The sequence below is a fragment of the Grampus griseus genome (assembly GCF_964374135.1).
Source record: "Grampus griseus genome assembly, chromosome: 20".
In the NCBI taxonomy this organism is placed as follows: Eukaryota; Metazoa; Chordata; class Mammalia; order Artiodactyla; family Delphinidae; genus Grampus; species Grampus griseus.
Window position 1 is genome coordinate 29,575,744 of NC_139014.1, and position 20,330 is coordinate 29,596,073.

Sequence of the window (20,330 nt, forward strand, 5' to 3'; positions counted from 1 at the left end):
GGTTTTATAGCTGCATTCAGTGGGAAAGATGGGGTGGAGTATGCTTGCTTCATCTTACCTAGAACCTTCCCTCTAGAGGAATAAATTGCTTTATTCGGATCACACTAGCTCCTGACCAGTTTCTATGTTACTTTCCTAAGATTTGAACCTCAACCTTAATCCCAAACTTAAATGATGCACACAGGCCTTAGTTTGAATTCTGAGGTGAGCTGAGCCCAGAAACAAGACAAAATTCCCTGCTGTCTTCCTGTGACAGTAGACAGAATTATTTAGTTTATTCTTTCAGTAAGAGTTTTAGCTTTTTGCAGGGAGTGCAGTTTTAGTCTCACTTTCAACTCCCTTTCTATGGTGGATCCAGAGGTTTTTTTCCTATCCCCAACAGAGTATTAAAGACTTCCGCATCAAGCTCTCTGGGGCAACTGCATCTACCCCACTAGTTTTCCATATCCTTTTTGTCTCTATACCTATGGATTTCCATTCATTCTTTTAAATATAGCTGTTCATTAAAATTTTTAAGTTTATATTTTATCTAGCGTTTATAAGGGTTTGTAGCAGAAAGATTTTCAGATTTTCTTGATCACTGTCTTGTTGAAACAGAAGTACTTTCTGTACTATAAAAATTCTATAGAACTTTTCTTTTAAAAACCTACTCATATGCAAAAAACAAAATTGGAGGCCCAAATGGGATAGTAACTCATTTATTGCTAAAATTACTGGAATTTTTTTATACACACAGCTAAATATAAGTGTAAATATGTATTTGTATTTATGAGTGTTTATATTTATATATGTTTTAGGCTAGAAACTGTTGAATCAGGATTAAAAGAGCTGTTATCTCTTATGACTCTTTAGGGGGGAAAAAACCTATGTTTGCCTTGGAAAAAGTGTTCTCAGTATAATGAAATTAATACTGCCTTCAAATTCTAACTTTTCAGGTACTGTAGAAAGGGCAGTTTTTGAGGACGAAAATAAATACTGCTCTAAATAACTAAAGAGAACTTAGGTTTGTGTGGTTACTTTTTTCTTTGTTTTGTTTGCTTGGTATCTGTTTTCTTGGCATTCAGTGTGAAATTCACTAGGAATCTCAATTTATGATAGGGAGATTGCCTTTTTCTTGCAGTGGTTACTTGTCAGAAACACGTTCTCTGCTTCTTTCCTGCCAGGAATGAGTAGCGACAGTGATATTGAATGTGACGCTGAGGACGAGGAGCAGGAGGAGCGCGCCAGCCTGGGCAGATTTAGCGACTCCTTCATGGCACGGCTGCCGGATGAAGGTGCAACCCATGACGTCATTTCATGGGGATTAATTAAACCATCTCTTCTGCTGCTTCCTTTGCTTCTCTTTCTGCTTCTGCTTCTTCTGCTTTGCTGCTTCTGCTGCTTTTTCTTTTTTTAAATTATTGTCATTTGTGAGACGACATTCTGTGGGATAAACTAAATGGTGCGCGTACTGAAAAAATTTGGTAGGCGGTCAGACACCACCTAATGCGTGCTACTTACTGGGTGGAGCAAGTGTTGGCAACCTGCTTTGGTATAGCCCATGACCTGAGAATGGAAAAAAAAAAAAAAAGCCAAACAAAAAAGAATTTTCCATGGAGAACATTTGTGGCCTGCAGTGCCTAAATATTTACTATCTGCTCCTTTGTAGAAAATGTTGCCAGCCCCTGGGGAGGTTTCAGATTTTTTTTTTTTCTTTTCAGAGATATTTGTAGCCTAGCTAATAAGGGAACTTTTTTAAAGATAACTCTTTCTGACTTCTTAGAAATGCATGCTGATTATGGAATCATTGATTTTATTACCACTTCCTCCTAAAAAAGTCTCAGGAAAAAACTGACTGAGAGAAACCCATTGTTAGCATTTTGTTTTGTTTTATTTTAGGTGTACAGCATAATGATTTGATATATGTATACAGTGCAAAATGATCACCACAATAAGTCTAACGTCCATCCCCCATTGTTAATATTTTATCCAGAGACCTTAACGATCAGTCTGAGCATTCCTCTGTAAGAGTTCCTGGAATAACAACATTGTCAGGCTTATGCTAATTGTCGGCTTTATATTTTACATGTTTCTCTGATATTCTAGTGTCTTTTTTAGTACAGACTCAGTCACTTGATGATTTTTTAGGTATTAAGGTACTCTTAGCAATCTTCTCTGCTTATAGAAGCAGCAGCCAAATTTCAGGCAAGTTATCTTGAGTGCCGATGAGTTTTTGTAGTGATATTTGCATGCGCAGTTTAATTGGCTTTGAAATACATTTTATATTTACAAAATCAGTCTTTAGAGTGTACATCGTCATCATTTCCTATTCCCTTCTTTAGCTGCTCCCATAGTGTCCCCAGGGCGACAAAGTCAGGCAATGCCTTTCAACCTCTAATTGTGGGCGTCTTTAACACATTTTGGTTTTTTCTCCTTTATTTTCCCTTTGTGCTTGTTACACTTGACTCAGATCAAAAATTCTCTAAAAATAGAGATTTGTTCACAACCCAGCACATCTTTATCACTTAAATAACACACTTGGTAAGATCGTTTCGAGATAAGGAAAAGAAAATACTGGTCTTTTAAAAATGTTAACTCTTTTTTTTCTCCTAGATACACGTTCCAGTTTTCCTGATGGTGAACAAATAGGCCCTGAAGATCTCAGCTTCAATACTGATGAAAGCAGTGGAAGGTAATTTTCAAATCAAGAAAACTGACTTGCAAGCTACCTTGAATTTTGCTGTAGTTGGTGCTCAAACTTGTCAACAGTCAGATAATCAGATTTGGTCTTATTTTTTTCATCATCTCTACTTGAAATAGTAATTCTGAAACTTTAGAAAGTAGCACAATTCTAGTGTAAGACATTAGTACACAGGAAAAAGTTGTGTGGGAAGAATTCTGTGTAATGTAATAAAATAACAGTGTAGCCTCAATTAATTTAGTAAATAGTATATTCATAAAAGGCAGTTTGTCTACTGTAACAGAAGGGCAATTAACTGCCAGGAAACGTACCTGGAGACAGTGCATGCACTCAGTAACCTGCTCAGCATCGGTGCTCTTCTGTCTTGGCTAGACACTCAGTTGTGTTTAAATGACCACCTTTATATTTTGGGTTTTAATTATAGTTTATAGTTTCACTAGTGCCTGTAGATTAGTGAGCAGAAATATTACTAATGTGTAGATTCTTCCCTGTAGACACTTTATGTGGATAACTGAAGTAACACTAGACTGACTCTCCTCTTTAGAATATGTTGACTGACTGAGGTTAATTTATTTATCTTTTCTTGTTTGTTCAAGTGCAGGCACACTAATTAATGACACCTAAGCTTTCTTTTGTGTGACCTTTACAAATGTAATTTTAAATGAATTAAGTTAATATGGATTGGTTATGTTTCTGGTCGTATGAACACATGTAAGAACACTTAAAATTATTTCGTTTTTTCTGCTTCTTACTAAACAATTATAATGTAACGGGTATTTTAAAACCCTGTTTTCTCCTTTATTTTCATTAGTTGGACATTGATTTCAGTGTCAATACATTTAAAGATTCTTATATATTGTACTGTGGCTTACATGAAACTGTGGTATAAAGTTTACTTTCATACTCAGAAATAGTCCAAAATAATTGCCAAACTTTATCATTGTGCTCTTGCATTTGTTTTTGAGCTGCTATGCTATTTGTGAAAATTACACTGAAAGTTGACTAAGAGACTATTGAAAAAGCATGAATATATACACGTGAGAGGCATCTCATCTGCTTATTTTTTACTTAATGAATATTGTTCCCCTTTCCATGTCTAGTGTCTTGCCGAATGCTGTGTGATTCATGGTTTGCTTTTCTTCAAAACAGTTGGCACTTTTTGTTAATAAAATGATGCTGAGAAAATGTTATGCCTCTGCAATTTATTAAAAGTGGAGCAGGAAGCCCCCTTTTTCCTATTCCTATTGCCTGTGTATAATAGAGGCTGTTGAGCTGTAAGTAGATGCATGGGGAAGTTGGAAGACTTATTTATGATCTCCATAATGTGTAATGTGTGGTTACTTCTTCTCCTTAAATTAGTTGGAAATATTTAAGTAGTATAATCACATGAGAAGTTAAAATTTAGCATTTGCTTACTACCATGATAGCGTTGGCTGCTGTCGTATGGTTATTAGGTAGCTTATCGTGCAATGCTCTGAAACATCACGCGTAAGTTCTTCACATTTCATTTTCTATTAGCTGGAAATGTATTTATGTTCATTACATTTTGATGAGATCATATTCTAAATCAAACTTATTTCTGTGCTACATTGTAATGGGTAAAACTATAATGTAAGAATTTTGCACCTTTAGTGTTGAGCAAATCATTGTAAGAACTGATTTTGTAGAGGTTTATTTTTTAATTGAGGCTTATCAGAATTCATAAAGACAAGAGTGATTGACTCTGCTTTGGAACTCTCACTATTGCGTAGCTGTTTCTTGACCTGTATATGATATAGAACTGAGTGCTTTCCAGTGTACCTTTATAACTTATTTTCAAAATATGGAAAACCACTGTGGTTAAGAACTAAGAGAAGCCAGAGAATAGACTGTTCATTTGGGGAAATTTACTTGTAAGAGCTTTTAGCACAAGTGATTTAATCGTGAGATTCTTTTGGGTCATTAATCTAGACAATAACTTTTTTTTTTTGAATTTTTGAATTTTATTTTATTTTTTTATACAGCAGGTTCTTATTAGTCACCCGTTTCATACACATCAGTGTATACATATCAATCCCAATCTCCCAATCCATCCCACCACCACCACCAGCACCCCGCTGCTTTTCCCCCTTGGTGTCTGTACATTTGTTCTCTCCATCTGTGTCTCAATTTCTGCCCTGCAAACCAGTTCATCTGTACCATTTTTCTAGGTTCCACATATATGCATTAATATACGATATTTGTTTTTCTCTTTCTAACTGACTTCACTCTGTATGACAGTCTCTAGATCCATCCATGTCTCTACAAATGATCCAATTTCATGCCTTTTTGTGGCTGAGTAATATTCCATTGTATATATGTACTACATTGTCTTTATCCATTCGTCTGTTGATGGGCATTTAGGTTGCTTCCACAACCTAGCTATTGTAAATAGTGCTGCAGTGAACATTGGGGTGGGTTCATGTGTCTTTTTGAATTATGGTTTTCTCTGGGTATATGCCCAGTAGTGGGATTGCTGGGTCATATGGTAGATCTACTTTTAGTTTTTTAAGGAACCTCCCTACTGTTCTCCAGTGGCTGTATCAATTTACATTCCCACCAACAGTGCAAGAGGGTTCCCTTTTCTCCACACCCTCTCCAGCATTTGTTGTTTGTAGATTTTCTGTTGATGCCCATTCTAACTGGTGTGAGGTGATACCTCATTGAAGTTTTGATTTGCATTTCTCTAATAATTAGTGATGTTGAGCAGCTTTTCATGTGCTTCTTGGCCATCGTTACGTCTTCTTTGGAGAAATGTCTATTTAGGTCTTCTGCCCAGTTTTGGATTGGGTTGTTTATTTTTTTGATGTTAAGCCACATGAGCTGCTTGTATATTTTAGAGATTAATCCTTTGTCTGTTGCTTCATTTGCAAATATTTTCTCCCATTCTGAGGGTTGTCTTTTCGTCTTGTTTATGGTTTCCTTTGCTGTGCAAAAGTTTGAAGTTTCATTAGGTCCCATTTGTTTATTTTTGTTTTTATTTTCATTACTCTAGGAGGTGGATCAAAAAAGATCTTGCTGTGATTTATGTCAAAGAGTGTTCTTCCTATGTTTTCCTCTAAGAGTTTTATAGTGTCTGGTCTTACATTTAGGTCTCTAATCCATTTTGAGTTTATTTTTGTATATGGTGTTAGGGAGTGTTCTAATACATGTAGCTGTCCAGTTTTCCCAGCACCACTTATTGAAGAGACTGTCTTTTCTCCATTGTATATCCTTGCCTCCTTTGTCATAGATTAGTTGACCATAGGTGTGTGGGTTTATCTCTGGGCTTTCTATCTTGTTGCATTGATCTGTGTTTCTGTTTTTGTGCCAGTACCATATTGTCTTGATTACTGTAGCTTGGTAGTATAGGCTGAAGTCAGGGAGTCTGATTCCTCCAGCTCCATTTTTTTCCCTCAAGACTGCTTTGGCTATTTGGGGTCTTTTGTGTCTCCATACAAATTTTAAGATTTTTTGTTCTAGCTCTGTGAAAGATGCCATTGGTAATTTGATAGGGATTGCATTGAATCTGTAGATTGCTTTGGGCAGTATAGTCATTTTCACAATATTGATTCTTCCAATCTAAGAACATGGTATATCTCTCCATCTGTTGGTATCATCTTTAATTTTTCATCAGTATTTTATACCTTTCTGCATACAGGTCTTTTGTCTCCCTAGGTAGGTTTATTCCTAGGTATTTTATTCTTTTTGTTGCAATGGTAAATGGGAGTGTCTGCTTAATTTTTCTTTCAGATTTTTCGTTAGTGTATAGAAATGCAAGAGATTTCTGTGCATTAATTTTGTATCCTGCAACTTTACCAAATTCATTGATTAGCTCTAGTAGTTTTCTGATGGCATCTTTAGGATTCTTTATATATAGTATCATGTCATCTGCAAATAGTGACAATTTTACTTATTCTTTTCCAATTCGTATTTGTTTTATTTCTTTTTCTTCTCTGATTGCCATGGCTAGGACTTCCAAAACTTTGTTGAATAATAGTGGTGAGAGTGGACCTCCTTGTCTTGTTCCTGATCTTAGCGGAAATGCTTTCAGTTTTTCACCCTTGAGAATGATGTTTGCTGTGGATTTGTCATATATGGCCTTTATTATGTTGAGGTAGGTTCCCTCTATGCCCACTTTCTGGAGAGTTTTTAATCATAAATGGGTGTTGAATTTTGTCAAAGGCTTTTTCTGCATCTATTGAGATGATCATATGGTTTTTATTCTTCAGTTTGTATCACATTGATTGATTTACGTATATTGAAGAATCCTTGCATCCCTGGGATAAATCCCACTTGATCATGGTGTATGATCCTTTTAATGTGTTATTGGATTCTGTTTGTTAGTATTTTGTTAAGAATTTTTGCATCTATATTCATCAGTGATATTAGTCTGTAATTTTCTTTTTTTGTAGTATCTTTGTCTGGTTTTGGTATCAAGGTGATGGTGGCCTTATAGAATGAGTTTGGGAGTGTTCCTTCCTCTGCAATTTTTTGGAAGAGTTTGAGAAGGATGGATGTTAGCTCTTCTCTAAATGTTCGATAGAATTCACCAGTGAAGCCATCTGGTCCTAGACGTTTGTTTGTTGGAAGATTTTTAATCACAGTTTCAATTTCATTACTTGTGATTGGTCTGTTCCTATTTTCTATTTCTTCCTGGTTCAGTCTCAGAAGGTTGTGCATTCCTAAGGATTTGTCCATTTCTTCCAGGTTGTACATTTTATTGGCATAGAGTTGTTTGTAGTCGTCTCTTATGATGCTTTGTATTTCTATGGTGTCTGTTGTAAATTTTCCTTTTTCATTTCTAATTTTATTGATTTGAGTCCTCTCCCTCTTTTTCTTGATGAGTCTGGCTAATGGTTTATCAATTTTGTTTATCTTCTCAAAGAGCCAGCTTTTAGTTTTATTGATCCTTGCTATTGTTTTCTTTGTTTGTATTTCATTTATTTCTGCTCTGATCTTTATGATTTCTATCCTTCTGCTAACTTTGAGTGTTGTTTGTTCTTCTTTCTCTAGTTCCTTTAGGTGTAAGGTTAGATTGTTTATTTGAGATTTTTCTTGTTTCTTGAGGTAGGCTTGTATAGCTATAAACTTCCCTCTTAGAACTGCTTTTGCCGCATCCCATAGGTTTTGGATCATCGTGTTTTCATTGTCTTTTGTCTCTAGGTATTTTTTGATTTCCTCTTTGATTTCTTCAGTGATTTCTTGGTTACTTAGTAATGTATTGTTTAGCCTCCATGTGTTTGTGGTTTTTACATTATTTTCCCTGTAATTGATTTCTAACCTCATAGCATTGTGATCAGAAAAGATGCTTGATATGATTTCAATTTTCTTAAATTTATTGAGGCTTGATTTGTGACCCAAGATGTGATCTATCCTGGAGAATGTTCCGTGCACACTTGAGAAGAAAGTGTAATCTGCAGTTTTGGGATGGAATGTGCTATAAATATCAATTAACTGTATCTGGTCTATTGTGTCATTTAACGCTTGTCTTTCCTTATTAATTTTCTGCTTGGATGATCTGTCCATTGGTGTAAGTGAGGTGTTAAAGTCCCCTACTATTCTTGTGTTACTGTCGATTTCCTCTTTTATAGCTGTTAGCAGTTGCCTTATGTATTGAGGTGCTTCTATGTTGGGTGCATCTATATTTATAATTGTTATATCATCTTCTTGGATTGATCCCTTGATCATTATGTGGTGTCCTTCCTTGTCTCTTGTAACATTCTTTATTTTAAAGTCTATTTTATCTGATATGAGTATTGCTACTGCAGCTTTCTTTTGATTTCCATTTGCATGGAATATCTTTTCCATCCCCTCACTTTCAGTCTGTATGTGTCCCTAGGTCTGAAGTGGGTCTCTTGTAGACAGCACATATATAGGTCTTGTTTTTGTATCCATTCAGCAAGCCTGTGTCTTTTGGTTGAAGCATTTAATCCATTCACATTTAAGATAATAATCGATATGTATGTTCATATTACCATTTTCTTAATTGTTTTGGTTTTATTTTTGTAGGTCCTTTTCTTCTCTTGTGTTTCCCACTTAGAGAAGTTCCTTTAGCATTTGTTGTAGAGCTGGTTTGGTGGTGCTGAATTGTCTTAGCTTTTGCTTGTCTGTAAAGCTTTTGATTTCTCCATTAAATCTGAATGAGATTCTTGCTGGGTAGAGTAATTTTGGTTGTAGGTTCTTCCCTTTCATCACTTTAAGTATATCATGTCACTCCCTCTGGCTTCTAGAGTTTCTGCTGAGAAATCAGCTATTAACCTTATGGGAGTTCCCTTGTATGTTATTTGTCATTGTTCCTTGCTTTCATTAATTTTTCTTTATCTTTAATTTTTGCCAATTTGATTACTGTGTGTCTTGGTGTGTTTCCTCTTGGGTTTATCCTGTATGGGACTCTCTGCGCTTCCTGGACTTGGGTGGCTATTTCCTTTCCCATGTTAGGGAAGTTCTCGATTATTATCTCATCAAATATTTTTTCGGGTCCTTTCTCTCTCTCTCTCTCTCCTTCTGGGACCCCTATAATGCGAATGTTTTTGTGTTTAATGTTGTCCCAGAGGTCTCTTAGGCTGTCTTCATTTCTTTTCATTCTTGTTTCTTTTTCTGTTCCATGGCAGTGAATTCCATCATTCTGTCTTCCAGTTCACTTATCCGTTCTTCTGCCTCAGTTATTCTGCTATTGATTCCTTCTAGTGTATTTTTCATTTCAGTTATTGTATTGTTCATCTCTGTTTGTTTGTTCTTTAATTCTTCTAGGTCTTTGTTAAACATTTCTTGCATCTTCTCAATCTTTGCCTCCATTCTTTTTCCGAGGTCCTGGATCATCTTCACTATCATTATTCTGAATTCTTTTTCTGGAAGGTTGCCTATCTCCATTTAGTTGTTTTTCTGGGGTTTTATCATGTTCCTTCATCTGGTACGTAGCCCTCTGCCTTTTCATCTTGTCTTTCTGTGAATGTGGTTTTTGGTCCACAGGCTGCAGGATTGTAGTTCTTCTTGCTTCTGCTGTCTGCCCTCTGGTGGATGAGGCTATCTAAGAGGTTTGTGCAAGTTTCCTAATGGGAGGGACTGGTGGTGGGTAGAGCTGGCTGTTGCTCTGGTGGGCCGAGCTCAGTAAAACTTTAATCCGCTTGTCTGCTGATGGGTGGGGCTGGGTCCCCTCCCTGTTGGTTGTTTGACCTGAGGCGACCCAACACTGGAGCCTCCCTGGGCTCTTTGGTGGTGCTAATGGCAGACTCCGGGAGGGCTCACGCCAAGAAGTACTTCCCAGAACTTCTGCTGCCAGTGTCCTTGTCCTCCCGGTGAGACAGAGCCACCCCCGGCCTCTTCATGAGACCCTCCAACACTAGCAGGTAGGTCTGGTTCAGTCTCCCCTGGGGTCACTGCTCCTTCCCCTGGGTCCCGATGCACACACAAGTTTGTGTGTGCCCTCCAAGAGTGGAGTCTCTGTTTCCCCCAGTCCTGTCAAAGTCCTGCAATCAAATCCCTCTAGGCTTCAGAGTCTGATTCTCTAGGAATTCCTCCTCCCATCGCCAGACCCCCAGGTTTGGAATCCTGACGTGGTGCTCAGAACCTTCACACACAGTGGCTGGACTTCTGTGTTCTAAGTGTTCTCCAGTTTGTGAGTCACCCACGCAGCAGTTACGGGATTTGATTTTATTGTGATTGCACCCCTCCGACCGTCTCATTGTGGCTTCTCCTTTGTCTTTGGATGTGGGGTATCTCTTTTGGTGAGTTCCAGTGTCTTCCTGTTGATGATTGTTCAACAGTTAGTTGTGATTCTGGTGTTCTCACAAGAGGGAGTGAGAGCACATCCTTCTACTCCGCCATTTTGAACCATCTCCTACAATAGCATTTTGAGGTGTCCTTCTGTCCTTTATTTGGGGGAAGTATCCATTGTGTTTTTTGTTTTTAAATTGTAAATGTTCTTAACCCTTACTCTTATTTTTAATGACCTTGAGGTCTTTTTAGTCAGTGGATTCCCCATAATGGCATAGGGATATTTGAACTATAATACATTTTGGATCTTGAGTATTTTATTTGGCTTTTCTTTTGCTGTCAAGTTATGTATAAAAGCAATTAGGAGTGCTGCCCTTGTTTTAGATGAATTGAGAATTGGTTGAGACCCTTTTACATTGGTGGAATTTGAGTTCACTGTGTCAGCAAGACTATTTTTGGTTGTTATAGCTATAGAAAATTTTGAAGGTATTTCTTTATGGTTGCACAAAAATTTTGTAGGGAAAATTATTTGAACTTAATTGGTATATTATCTTCTCATATATTTTAGAAACCCAAGCCATTTGTACCATATTCTGATTTCTGATTCTATATTAAGAATAAAGTCTATCTCTTGAAAAGTAAAAAATGTAAGCTTCTAAAGAAATGGTTTGTAACTGCCCTCCTGGCATAAAATTCTCTATTTTTATAATTAAAGTTGATAACAGGTTTCATGAAAAAAAACCAAACTTGTAGGTAGCTAAAGGATGTACTCAAAAGCAGTTCTCCTGTGATGAAGAAAATCATGTCCTGTCTGTTTTGTTGGGCTCCAGCTCACCTCAAGTATTGTTGTTTGTGAATTTAAAAATAGTAAGAAATGGGCTTCCCTGGTGGCGCAGTGGTTGAGAGTCCGCCTGCCGATGCAGGGGACACGGGTCCGTGCCCTGGTCCGGGAAGATCCCACGTGCCGCAGAGCGGCTGGGCCCGTGAGTCATGGCCGCGGAGCCTGTGCTCTGCAACGGGAGAGGCCACAATAGGCCACAATAGTGAGAGGCCCGCGTACCGCAAAAAAAAAAAAAGAAATATGCAGCATATACAAATTCACACAGTCCATTGAGGTAAACCTCTGGGGTTCAATTAACAAGTATCTGTCTGGCATTCCCTCTAGGGGTAGACATCCACCTTGTTGTGTGAATCAGAACTTTATTCCTTTTTACTGATGAATAGTATTTCACTGTATGGATGTATACGATTTATTCATTTACCCATTGAAGGACATTTGGGTTATTTCTAGTTTAGGGTGATTATGAACCTTATAAACATTTGTGTGTAGATTTTTGTGTGTGAACATAAGTTGTCATTCTCTAGGGTAATGTTTGCCTTGGAGTGGGATTGCTGGGTATGTAATAAGGAATTTGGCCTTTGTCCCTGGTTCCTGGGACATAGCCTCTTAAGTCCTTGGAATTTCCTGAGCGATAGGAGTGTCTATGTTACTTATGGTGGATCCTGATAGCTTAGTTAATGAGATGACTCAGGATAAGGACTGGCCGTGCCAGAAAGACTAACCATGTGATTAGAGGATTGGGCCGCTGAGTCACATGTTATCAGCTGAATAGTTTAGACTCATTGCTAGTGAGTCAGTAATGCTTATGTAATGGATATTGAAGCTCAGCTGAGCTTCCCTGGTTGGCAGTACTCTGTCATAAATTGATGTTTTGGGAGGGTAACATGCCCTCATCACAAGGAAGCTTCACACTGGAACCCTCCTCTACCTCACCCTATGTGTCTCTCCCTTTGCCAGGTTCTGATTGGTATCTTTTTGCTATAATAAAACTGGAATTGTAAGTATTTTCCTGAGTTTTGTTGAGTTGTTCTAGTGAATAATCACACCTAGGGGAGGGTTGGTGGGGGACCCCAAACTTGCAGCTGGTATCTGAAGTGAGAGCAGTCTTGTGGCTGACTTTGCCTTTAACCTGTGAAGTTTAACCTAACTCCAGGTCGTTGGTGTCAGAACTGACTGCACTGAGTCATGTGGCAGGTATATGCTTAACCTTATAAGAAACTGCCAGGCTTCCAGAAGGCACTGCCGTTGCATTCCCACCCGCGACATATGAGGGTTTCCAGTTATGCGTATGTTAGACTGGTACTGTTCCATAGCTCTTATATGTTCTGTTCTGGATTTATTTTGCTTTTGTTACTCATTCATTCTTTTTCTTGTGTTTCAGTTAAGGTAAGTTTTATTGACTTATCTTTAAATTTTCTGATTCGCTTCTCAGCAATGGTAGATCAACTGATCAGCCCATCAAAGGCATTCATCATCTTTGTTACAGTATTTTTCATTTCTGGTATTTCTATTATAGTTTCTGTTTCTTTGCTGAAATCACCCATATGATCTTGCCCACCATTTCCACAACATATTAACCATAGTTATTTTAAATTCTGTCAGCTCCAAAATCCTCGGCATATCAGATTCTGGTTCTGATGGTTACTTCACTCTGTGTGTGGTTTTTTTGTTTTTGTTTGTTTATTTTTTGGAGTTCATGTTTTTTTTTAAATTTTTATTAGAGTATAGTTGATTTACAATGTTATGTTAGTTTCAGGTGTACAGCAAAGTGAATCAGTTATACATATACATCTATTAACTCTTTTTAAGATTCTTTTCCCATATAGGTCATTACAGAGTATTGAGTAGAGTTCCCTGTGCTATACAGTAGGTCCTTAATTAGTTATCTATTTTATATATTGTAGTGTGTATATATCAATCCCAATCACCCAGTTTATCCCTCCCCACCCCCTTCTCCACTGGTAACTAATTAAGGACCTACTGTATAGGTATTTACAAACATAAATTTGTTTTTTATTTACAAACATAAATTTGTTTTTTACATCTGCAACTCTGTTTTGTAAGTAAATTCATTTGTACCATTTTTTTAGATTCCACATATAAGTGATATCATATGATATTTGTCTTTCTCTTACTTCACTCAGTATGACAATCTCTAGGTCCATTCATGTTGCTACAAATGGCATTCTTTTGTTCTTTTTATGGCTAAATAATATTCCATTGTGTATATGCACCACATCTTCTTTATCCACTCCTCTGTTGATGGACATTTAGATTGCTTCCATGTCTTGGCTATTGTAAATGGTGCTGCTATGAACATTGGGGTGCATGTATCTTTTCGAATTATGGTTTTCTCCAGATATATGCCCAGGAATGGGACTGCTGGATCATATGGTAGCTCTATTTTTAGGTTTTTAAGAAACCTCCATACTGTTCTCCATAGTGGTTGTACCAGTTTACATTCCCACCAAGCTCAAATTTAATTGGCTCAAGTTACAAAGGTCCCCAAGGAGGGCCTGGGAGGGGAGGCCACCTGGAGAGAACCTGGGAGAGGCAGGTTCCCTGCCAGTACCCACTACCCTGGTTAATTCACTCTTAAGAACACATCTTTTCTTGTTTTCAGATGCATCTGTGTATTTTGTTGAAAGCAGCACATTTTGTGTAGGGCAGTAGATTGATGAATGGTTTTTCTGTCTAAAAATGGGCAGGCCTTTCCTGCTGCTTAGACCTTTACTGCAGAATTTGAATTAATCTAGTTAGAAGTTGTGTTTGGTTTGAGGTTCATGGTTGCTGTCATTAACCTTAGTGGCTTCAAGTTCCTATAGCAATACATTGCATTCCTGATTGGGGATGGATTACCAGAGCAGTGTCTCTTCCGACCTTGAGTTTAGGGCTTCCGTTTGTACTGTGCCTCAGAGAGTTGTTAAGTCTCTGATGCTGTTGTTGCTTTCCTGTCCTTCTCCCAGAAGTGTTCTGTTATTTATTTGAAGCTTGACTGGAGGCAGGGGAGGGACTGACATTCTCAGATTAAGGGGAAGCTTTAGGCACTGTGTGTTTCAGGTTACTGTGTCTTGATGCACTTGCCCCTCCACAGCTAGTTGTAGGCCCCGTGATATTCCTGCCTCCTCAAGAGTAGGGTTTTTCTCCCCTGTTCCCTTTCATCAGCTGCAGTGACTTTTCATAGGTACCCTAAGGGTGGCAGCATTTGTGGCCCTTTTCCCCCATAGAATAACATTTATGTAGGAGAGATGGGAGAAAGGGTCTGATAGTTTCTTGATTCTCCCACATCCCACTGCTGGGTCTGAACCACAGTTGACCCTTAGGGCCCTTTCCAGTCTTTTCTTTGAGCACCTGGTAGAGTTTGCAAGAGAGTGCAGACTCCACTAATTTCTGCAGCTCCCAGGACTTCCCACTGTCCTGTCAGCACCAGTTCATTACTAACTCATGCTGAACAGTTTCTTCCAGTGTCTGCTTATAGCTATCCTATGTAAACGAGTGCCGACGGCTCGTCTTTGCAGGCAGGTGCCTGCCCCTCTTTAGATTTGGGCCAGTTGCAACCTCAGCTCTTTGAAAAAAGTCATAATTTGAAGTTAATCTGGACTTTTATTTACTTTCTTTTGTAAGGGTGGAAGCAATATTCCCTTTAGCTCTGCATTTCAGAATTGGAAGCTGGAAGTACTGTGGTTTTCAAAATATATATATTTTTTGAATTAAAAACATAAGCGTAATTAATTTCGCATTCACAATTCAGAAAGTAATGAGCCATTCTTAGTTTTCTATCCAAAAGAATTTTTTATTTTTCTTTTAATTATAAAGGTGATAAGATTATAGAAAGTTTGGGAAGTACAAAACTGAAAGAGCCATGCGTGTGTTTCTGTTCCTCTTAGTCCTTTCATAGTGATATTTTTAGATTTCCCCTCATTTATCGCTAGTTCCCATATTAACATACAGCCATACATGGCTTCGTAGTCTTACAGAAGTTTCATAGAAGTTTTAAAATTCTGTCTAGGGAGGGTTAAGAGCAAATGGTGACATCTGTCATTGTATAGTTTGGGACATAAATTATATGGACTTCTCTGTTTCTAAAAACCTTTTTCTCCACTTGGCACATTTATGTGTTTTTTTCCTATTACAGAGAGTCTTCTCTTCCATTCCTGCAGAGCCTCTGCCCAGCCAGAGCCCTTGCCTGAGTCCCGCAGGGCAGTTAAGTCTGTCTCCTTATGTGCCTCCCTGCCATTCAGTTTCATTTGATCCCACAGCAACTCTTATTGGCTTAATTGCCCACCCTGAATGCCCTAGCTCCAGGATCTCCCAGTGTTAACAACTGGCAGGGACAACTTTTTCATCTTGGGTTAAATTCCAGTTACTCATTTGAAAGATGGTTTCTCCAAATACATATAATTCCTGACATATTTCACATTTATTTTTTCCCTAGTCCTAAAGCAGGATAAGAAAAATCAGAACCTGTGTGTGAAGGGCCCCTGCTTGCACCATGAAGCAGGGCACATCTCATCTGGAGGTTTCATGACTGGGGGTCTTAGGCTCAGCATAAGCAGCATGCTAAACTCAGCTGCTCAGGGCGAGAGCACTTTTCTCCTGATCACCACTTAACAAACAGTTTTGGGTCTCAGAGAGGAATTAGATTTGTTTGAAATATAAATTAAAAAGGATCTTCCATGAGATTATTCCTTGGCCAAGCAGAAGTAGGTTTTCCTAAAGAAGTGCAATGGAAGAGTGTTCTTTACTAATTGCTGTTAAAATGACAGACGACAAACTTGTAACGGAAAAAGGAAATGAACAATTAAACACCTTATTTCAGGCAATCATACTTGATAATTTGGTAATTTAGATAAATTTCTATTAAATTCAAATGAGTTCAGTATACTTAGTGGTTTGCTTAATATCTTGCTGTGTGCTACTGCTTCAGAAAGGCATGTTCCTTTTGAACTAAGAATACTAATAGGGGATTTTTTTCAAGTATAAATAATACTTATCATAATATTGCTTTTCTTTCATTCCCTGCTTTAGCAAACTCTTGCAAGTACATGATTCTTGCAGACCTTCACTTTGTTTTCTCAATTATTCCTTCTTTGGGGTCTATATAGAGTCATACTAAGTACTTGAATGAATTTAAGTAATTAGGAGTTTAAGGTTGTTATAACTATGAAATTAATTTTCTAGGAATTAATGGTGGGGAGAGGAGGGTAAGAATGCAGTGTATTGATTAGGTTTACTTATTTTTCGGGTTTAATGCCATTCCCTTAGACGGAGATGTCTTGTTTTATCAGCTTTATTTCTGTCCCCCACATTGTCCTTTCTTTCTCTTTTTATCTCCTGTTACTCTCTTAAAGCATTCTTCCTGACAGACTTTCAGCCACAATTCACCTGATTATTTCCTTTCTTCCAGTTTGAAACGAAAAGGGGAAAAAGACTTACTTAAGGGAGAGGGAGGAACTTGGGCTGGACTCAGAGTTTGAAGAATAAAGTAGTTGGAGATTGGCGGAGTCAGCACTTAGCCGTTGGCAGGTCCTGTTCCTCATTCATCTCTTTCTTTTAGGATAACCCGCTGCCCCCAACATTTAAACTGATGGGGGAAACGTGTAAGATGAGCTATATCTCTTCTGGTTTTTCTGGGGAGAGAATAACAGTTGTAGCAGCACTTAGCAAACTTTCTTTTTAAAATGTTCCCACTTTAAGAGGTTTAGAAAACTGCCACCTCAGGATTTTATTTTCAGCTCTGAGGGAATCACCCTAAATCCCAGCACGAAATAACCTTCCTTTGAATAAAAAAGACAAATGCCTAGTGGTTTTAAGTTGCTGGGTTTTATTAAGATATTGGCAAAATTCCAACATACTTCTTACCTGAATGAACAGTTTTAATAAAATATGAAGGATCACTCATGATTACAACTGAACTCAAAAGTGACCTGTAGAGAAGATTTATAAATTGATAAATTTGCTTGGTAAGAAATGATTCACTTCATTTGCTCCACTCCATAGAGAATTCTTTGCAGAGAAATGTCATGAACAAGAGAACAAAGCCTGTCTCTCACCAAAGAGCACCTAGAGTAAGAGGTAACACTGACGTGTCTGTACGTTATTTCATACATCAAAGTTTATCAGAGTATTTTCCTTTTCCAGAACAACTGCTGTGTCAGTCTGGAGCTCCCTATCTTAGTTCATATTTTCTGATTAGTACAATATAGTCGTCTTTAAAACAAGATAAAATGCTGCTAGAGGAAGTAACAATTATTTTTCAACACAGTACCATTTCTGGGAAATAGTCACAACACTGGAAGTATCTCGTTTTGGAAAAAAGCATTTAAGCTATTCACGGGTCAGAACAGAAGAGTGGGTATCTGTCCTTTACCGTCATGTGATTTTAAAAGGTGAAAAGAAGCATGTTCTTTTCTTTTTCTAATTTATGATCCAAAGACTAACTCTCCTGAATTATGGTATGACCAAAACTTTTATGGCATTGCTTCGGTGTGAATGATCACTGAGTGAACAAATTATGTTTAAACAAACATTAAAATAATAATTTAGATCACTTTCTCACAAAGCCTCAGCAAGCCTTTGATGGGGAAGGAAGTACTGGAACCACAGCAGTTTTATCTGTAAACACTTAACTTCTTTATGCATCATTTCATCTGCCCGTTGGATGTTGCGCTTCTTACTGGCACAGTGTTCCAACAAAGGAGTATGGTTGTCATGAAGATGCAGTGTGACACTATACCACCACGTTGACATTGTAGTACCACTATAAATGTGGTCAGAATCAGACTCAGTGTTGACATTGACATTGTTGACATTGTCCTTGGAAAAGGTGTTAACTTTCGAGGATCCTCCTAGTTAAATTAAATGCAACAGTAACTTTGTATTAATTCAAGGACAATGGATGGCACTTTTAGGTAAAGAAAAGTTATATACATGTATTTCCACCATCCTTTTCAGTACAGACCTAAATGGGATTAATAGCCCCAGTGTTTGGTGCCGTAGTGTTGCTTAACCTCAGATATCCCTCAAAAGTACACATCCAGAAAGTGAACAAAGGAAACCTTTAAATTAGGGACTGATTCCCTTTGAAACTCACAGTGAATGTACAAGGAGTTTGTATTGACTTCAGTTAGTGACTTGAAGTCTGTTTCCCTAACCAGCACTACACTTTCTTTTTTATATTTATTATTTCCTATTCTAACAAAACTTGAGCAAGCAGACAGGTTGATGCAGATCATGTTAAACTGTAAAAGGGATACTGCCATCTTAAGGACTGAATGTAGAACTTCCACCATCACTAAATTACACAATGAATAAAAGTACAAGACACGTAATTCAGACTGTACCTCAGCATTAACAGTTAATATATATTATATACTTTTATATCTGTCTAATATTTTTACAATCACCAGATACACCATCATTAAATACAAGTTACAGAAATGTGTAGACACCATTAGTACGAGGGGGGACTTATTGCTTACGTCAGCAAGCAGCAGATAAGGGCACAGGATTTGAACTGAAGGGAACTACTTTCTATCACCAGTGGCATTAAGATATAACACTGCATTTCACAAAGCACTGCTTTTTATCTAGCTTATAGAACCAAGAGCAGTATATATCAGACCAATAACCACTACTTTAATATGTATTATAGAATTTTAAAGGACTTACCTCACAAGTGGTACCTAACTATTCTATAAATATGCATGTCGTGAACAAATGAATAGTGGTTGCTATTTTTCACAATATTGGCTTATAACGTGACCACACTAGAACTACTTTGCTTTATTTTCTAGAGGGCTACTGGTATCAGAAATGGAGTTAACGCTGCTTATGTAGTTACACCTACAAAATTCAGACCCTTAAAGATGTGGTCTCTTAGTCCCAATTTCATCCAACCATTTTTCCCCACTGAAAAAACCTGTCATTTGTACCTTATTTCCTTTCACCTTCTTTATTCTGATCAAAATCATTAGCAATAGACAACTATAGAAAAATCTTTAAAAAATTTTTACCTTAGCTTAGTGCTTTGGGCTATAATATATACCAGTGTTCTGCTGCCTCTGTTTTCTTGCTTCCTTAGATGATAATTTGATTTGAAACTGACCCTGCACCTGATGGGTTGTTAACAAGATCTAGGCGTCCAAAAATGACAGATGTGAGTGAGGTCCATGTATGGGGGTAAAGCATCAGGATGGTGAAAAGATTCTGGTACTACGGTTGGAGTCATGGGTGCTCCCTCCTTTTCAGCCATGTGTCACAAGACTTGAGAAGAAATGACTTCAAAATAAGGGAAAACGAATACTGAAAATCGCTACTTACATCCAAACTTTAAAAAGTAAGATCTGTAGATTATCAATCTGTTGCTAAAGTGAATCTGTTTTTATTTGTTTGATAGAGCTACACTGGCACCCCAAAATACGCTGCAGTCCTCTGTTTTTAAGATCCAGGAATCTTAGTCCTCCATTATGAGTCTGGGGAACATAAAGTAATTAGTGTGTTAGTATTATGTTAAAACAGGATTGCTCAGTGCACGTTTCCCAGCAAGAGCATTTAGCACCTCCCAACAGTATGAGGGAGTGAGCCCTGCAGCAGGCAGCTCCTGTGCATCGGCGTGGCTGCTCCATGCTCGACTGGGGGAGGGTAAAATGTCACGTGGAGACACTCATGATTCTCAAAGAATCAGGCTGCCTCCCTGAACGAATCTGATTATTAGTTTATTTGCCGCCTCTAGTTGCAGATATGGTTCTGACTTGAAACTGTAGAAATGACAAAAAGCAGACAATTTCAGAGTATCAAATGTAAATAAATATTGAAAAGAGAAACGTGTACTATTTGGTCTGACGCTGCAGGACTCAAATTTACAACTAAACAGACCTCAGCTGCAGTAATCTGCATTCTCCTTTGCACCTGGCCTCTGGGCTCACTTTAGGCAGTACTTTCAGCCTCTTCCACACCAATTATTTCATTCCCTTGGGGGAAACAATTTTATAGAAGTTAGAACTAATATTTTTCATTCTCCAACACCACTTTTTATTTGATCGTAGTACATGCCTTTGCTGTCTGAACTTTTTTTTTAAAAAAAAAAAGGCAGAA

At 37.8% G+C, this 20,330-nt stretch overlaps 1 protein-coding gene across 4 annotated transcripts in view; it reads left to right on the forward strand.

Moving 5' to 3' along the window:
- Positions 1-20,330, forward strand: part of TRIM37 (tripartite motif containing 37) — a gene marked incomplete at its 3' end in the record, with an annotated part of 154,439 nt that overhangs the window by 112,221 nt on the left and 21,888 nt on the right. The window contains exons 23-25 of one of the 4 annotated variants that reach the window (XM_082678829.1): positions 1,164-1,274; positions 2,593-2,671; positions 19,318-19,374. In XM_082678829.1, coding sequence (XP_082534955.1) covers positions 1,164-1,274; positions 2,593-2,671; positions 19,318-19,321 — 194 coding nt within the window. Of the gene's footprint in view, positions 1-1,163; positions 1,275-2,592; positions 3,838-19,317; positions 19,375-20,330 lie in introns of those variants that run through there. The other 3 variants (XM_082678832.1, XM_082678830.1, XM_082678831.1) reach the window with 3 other exon arrangements.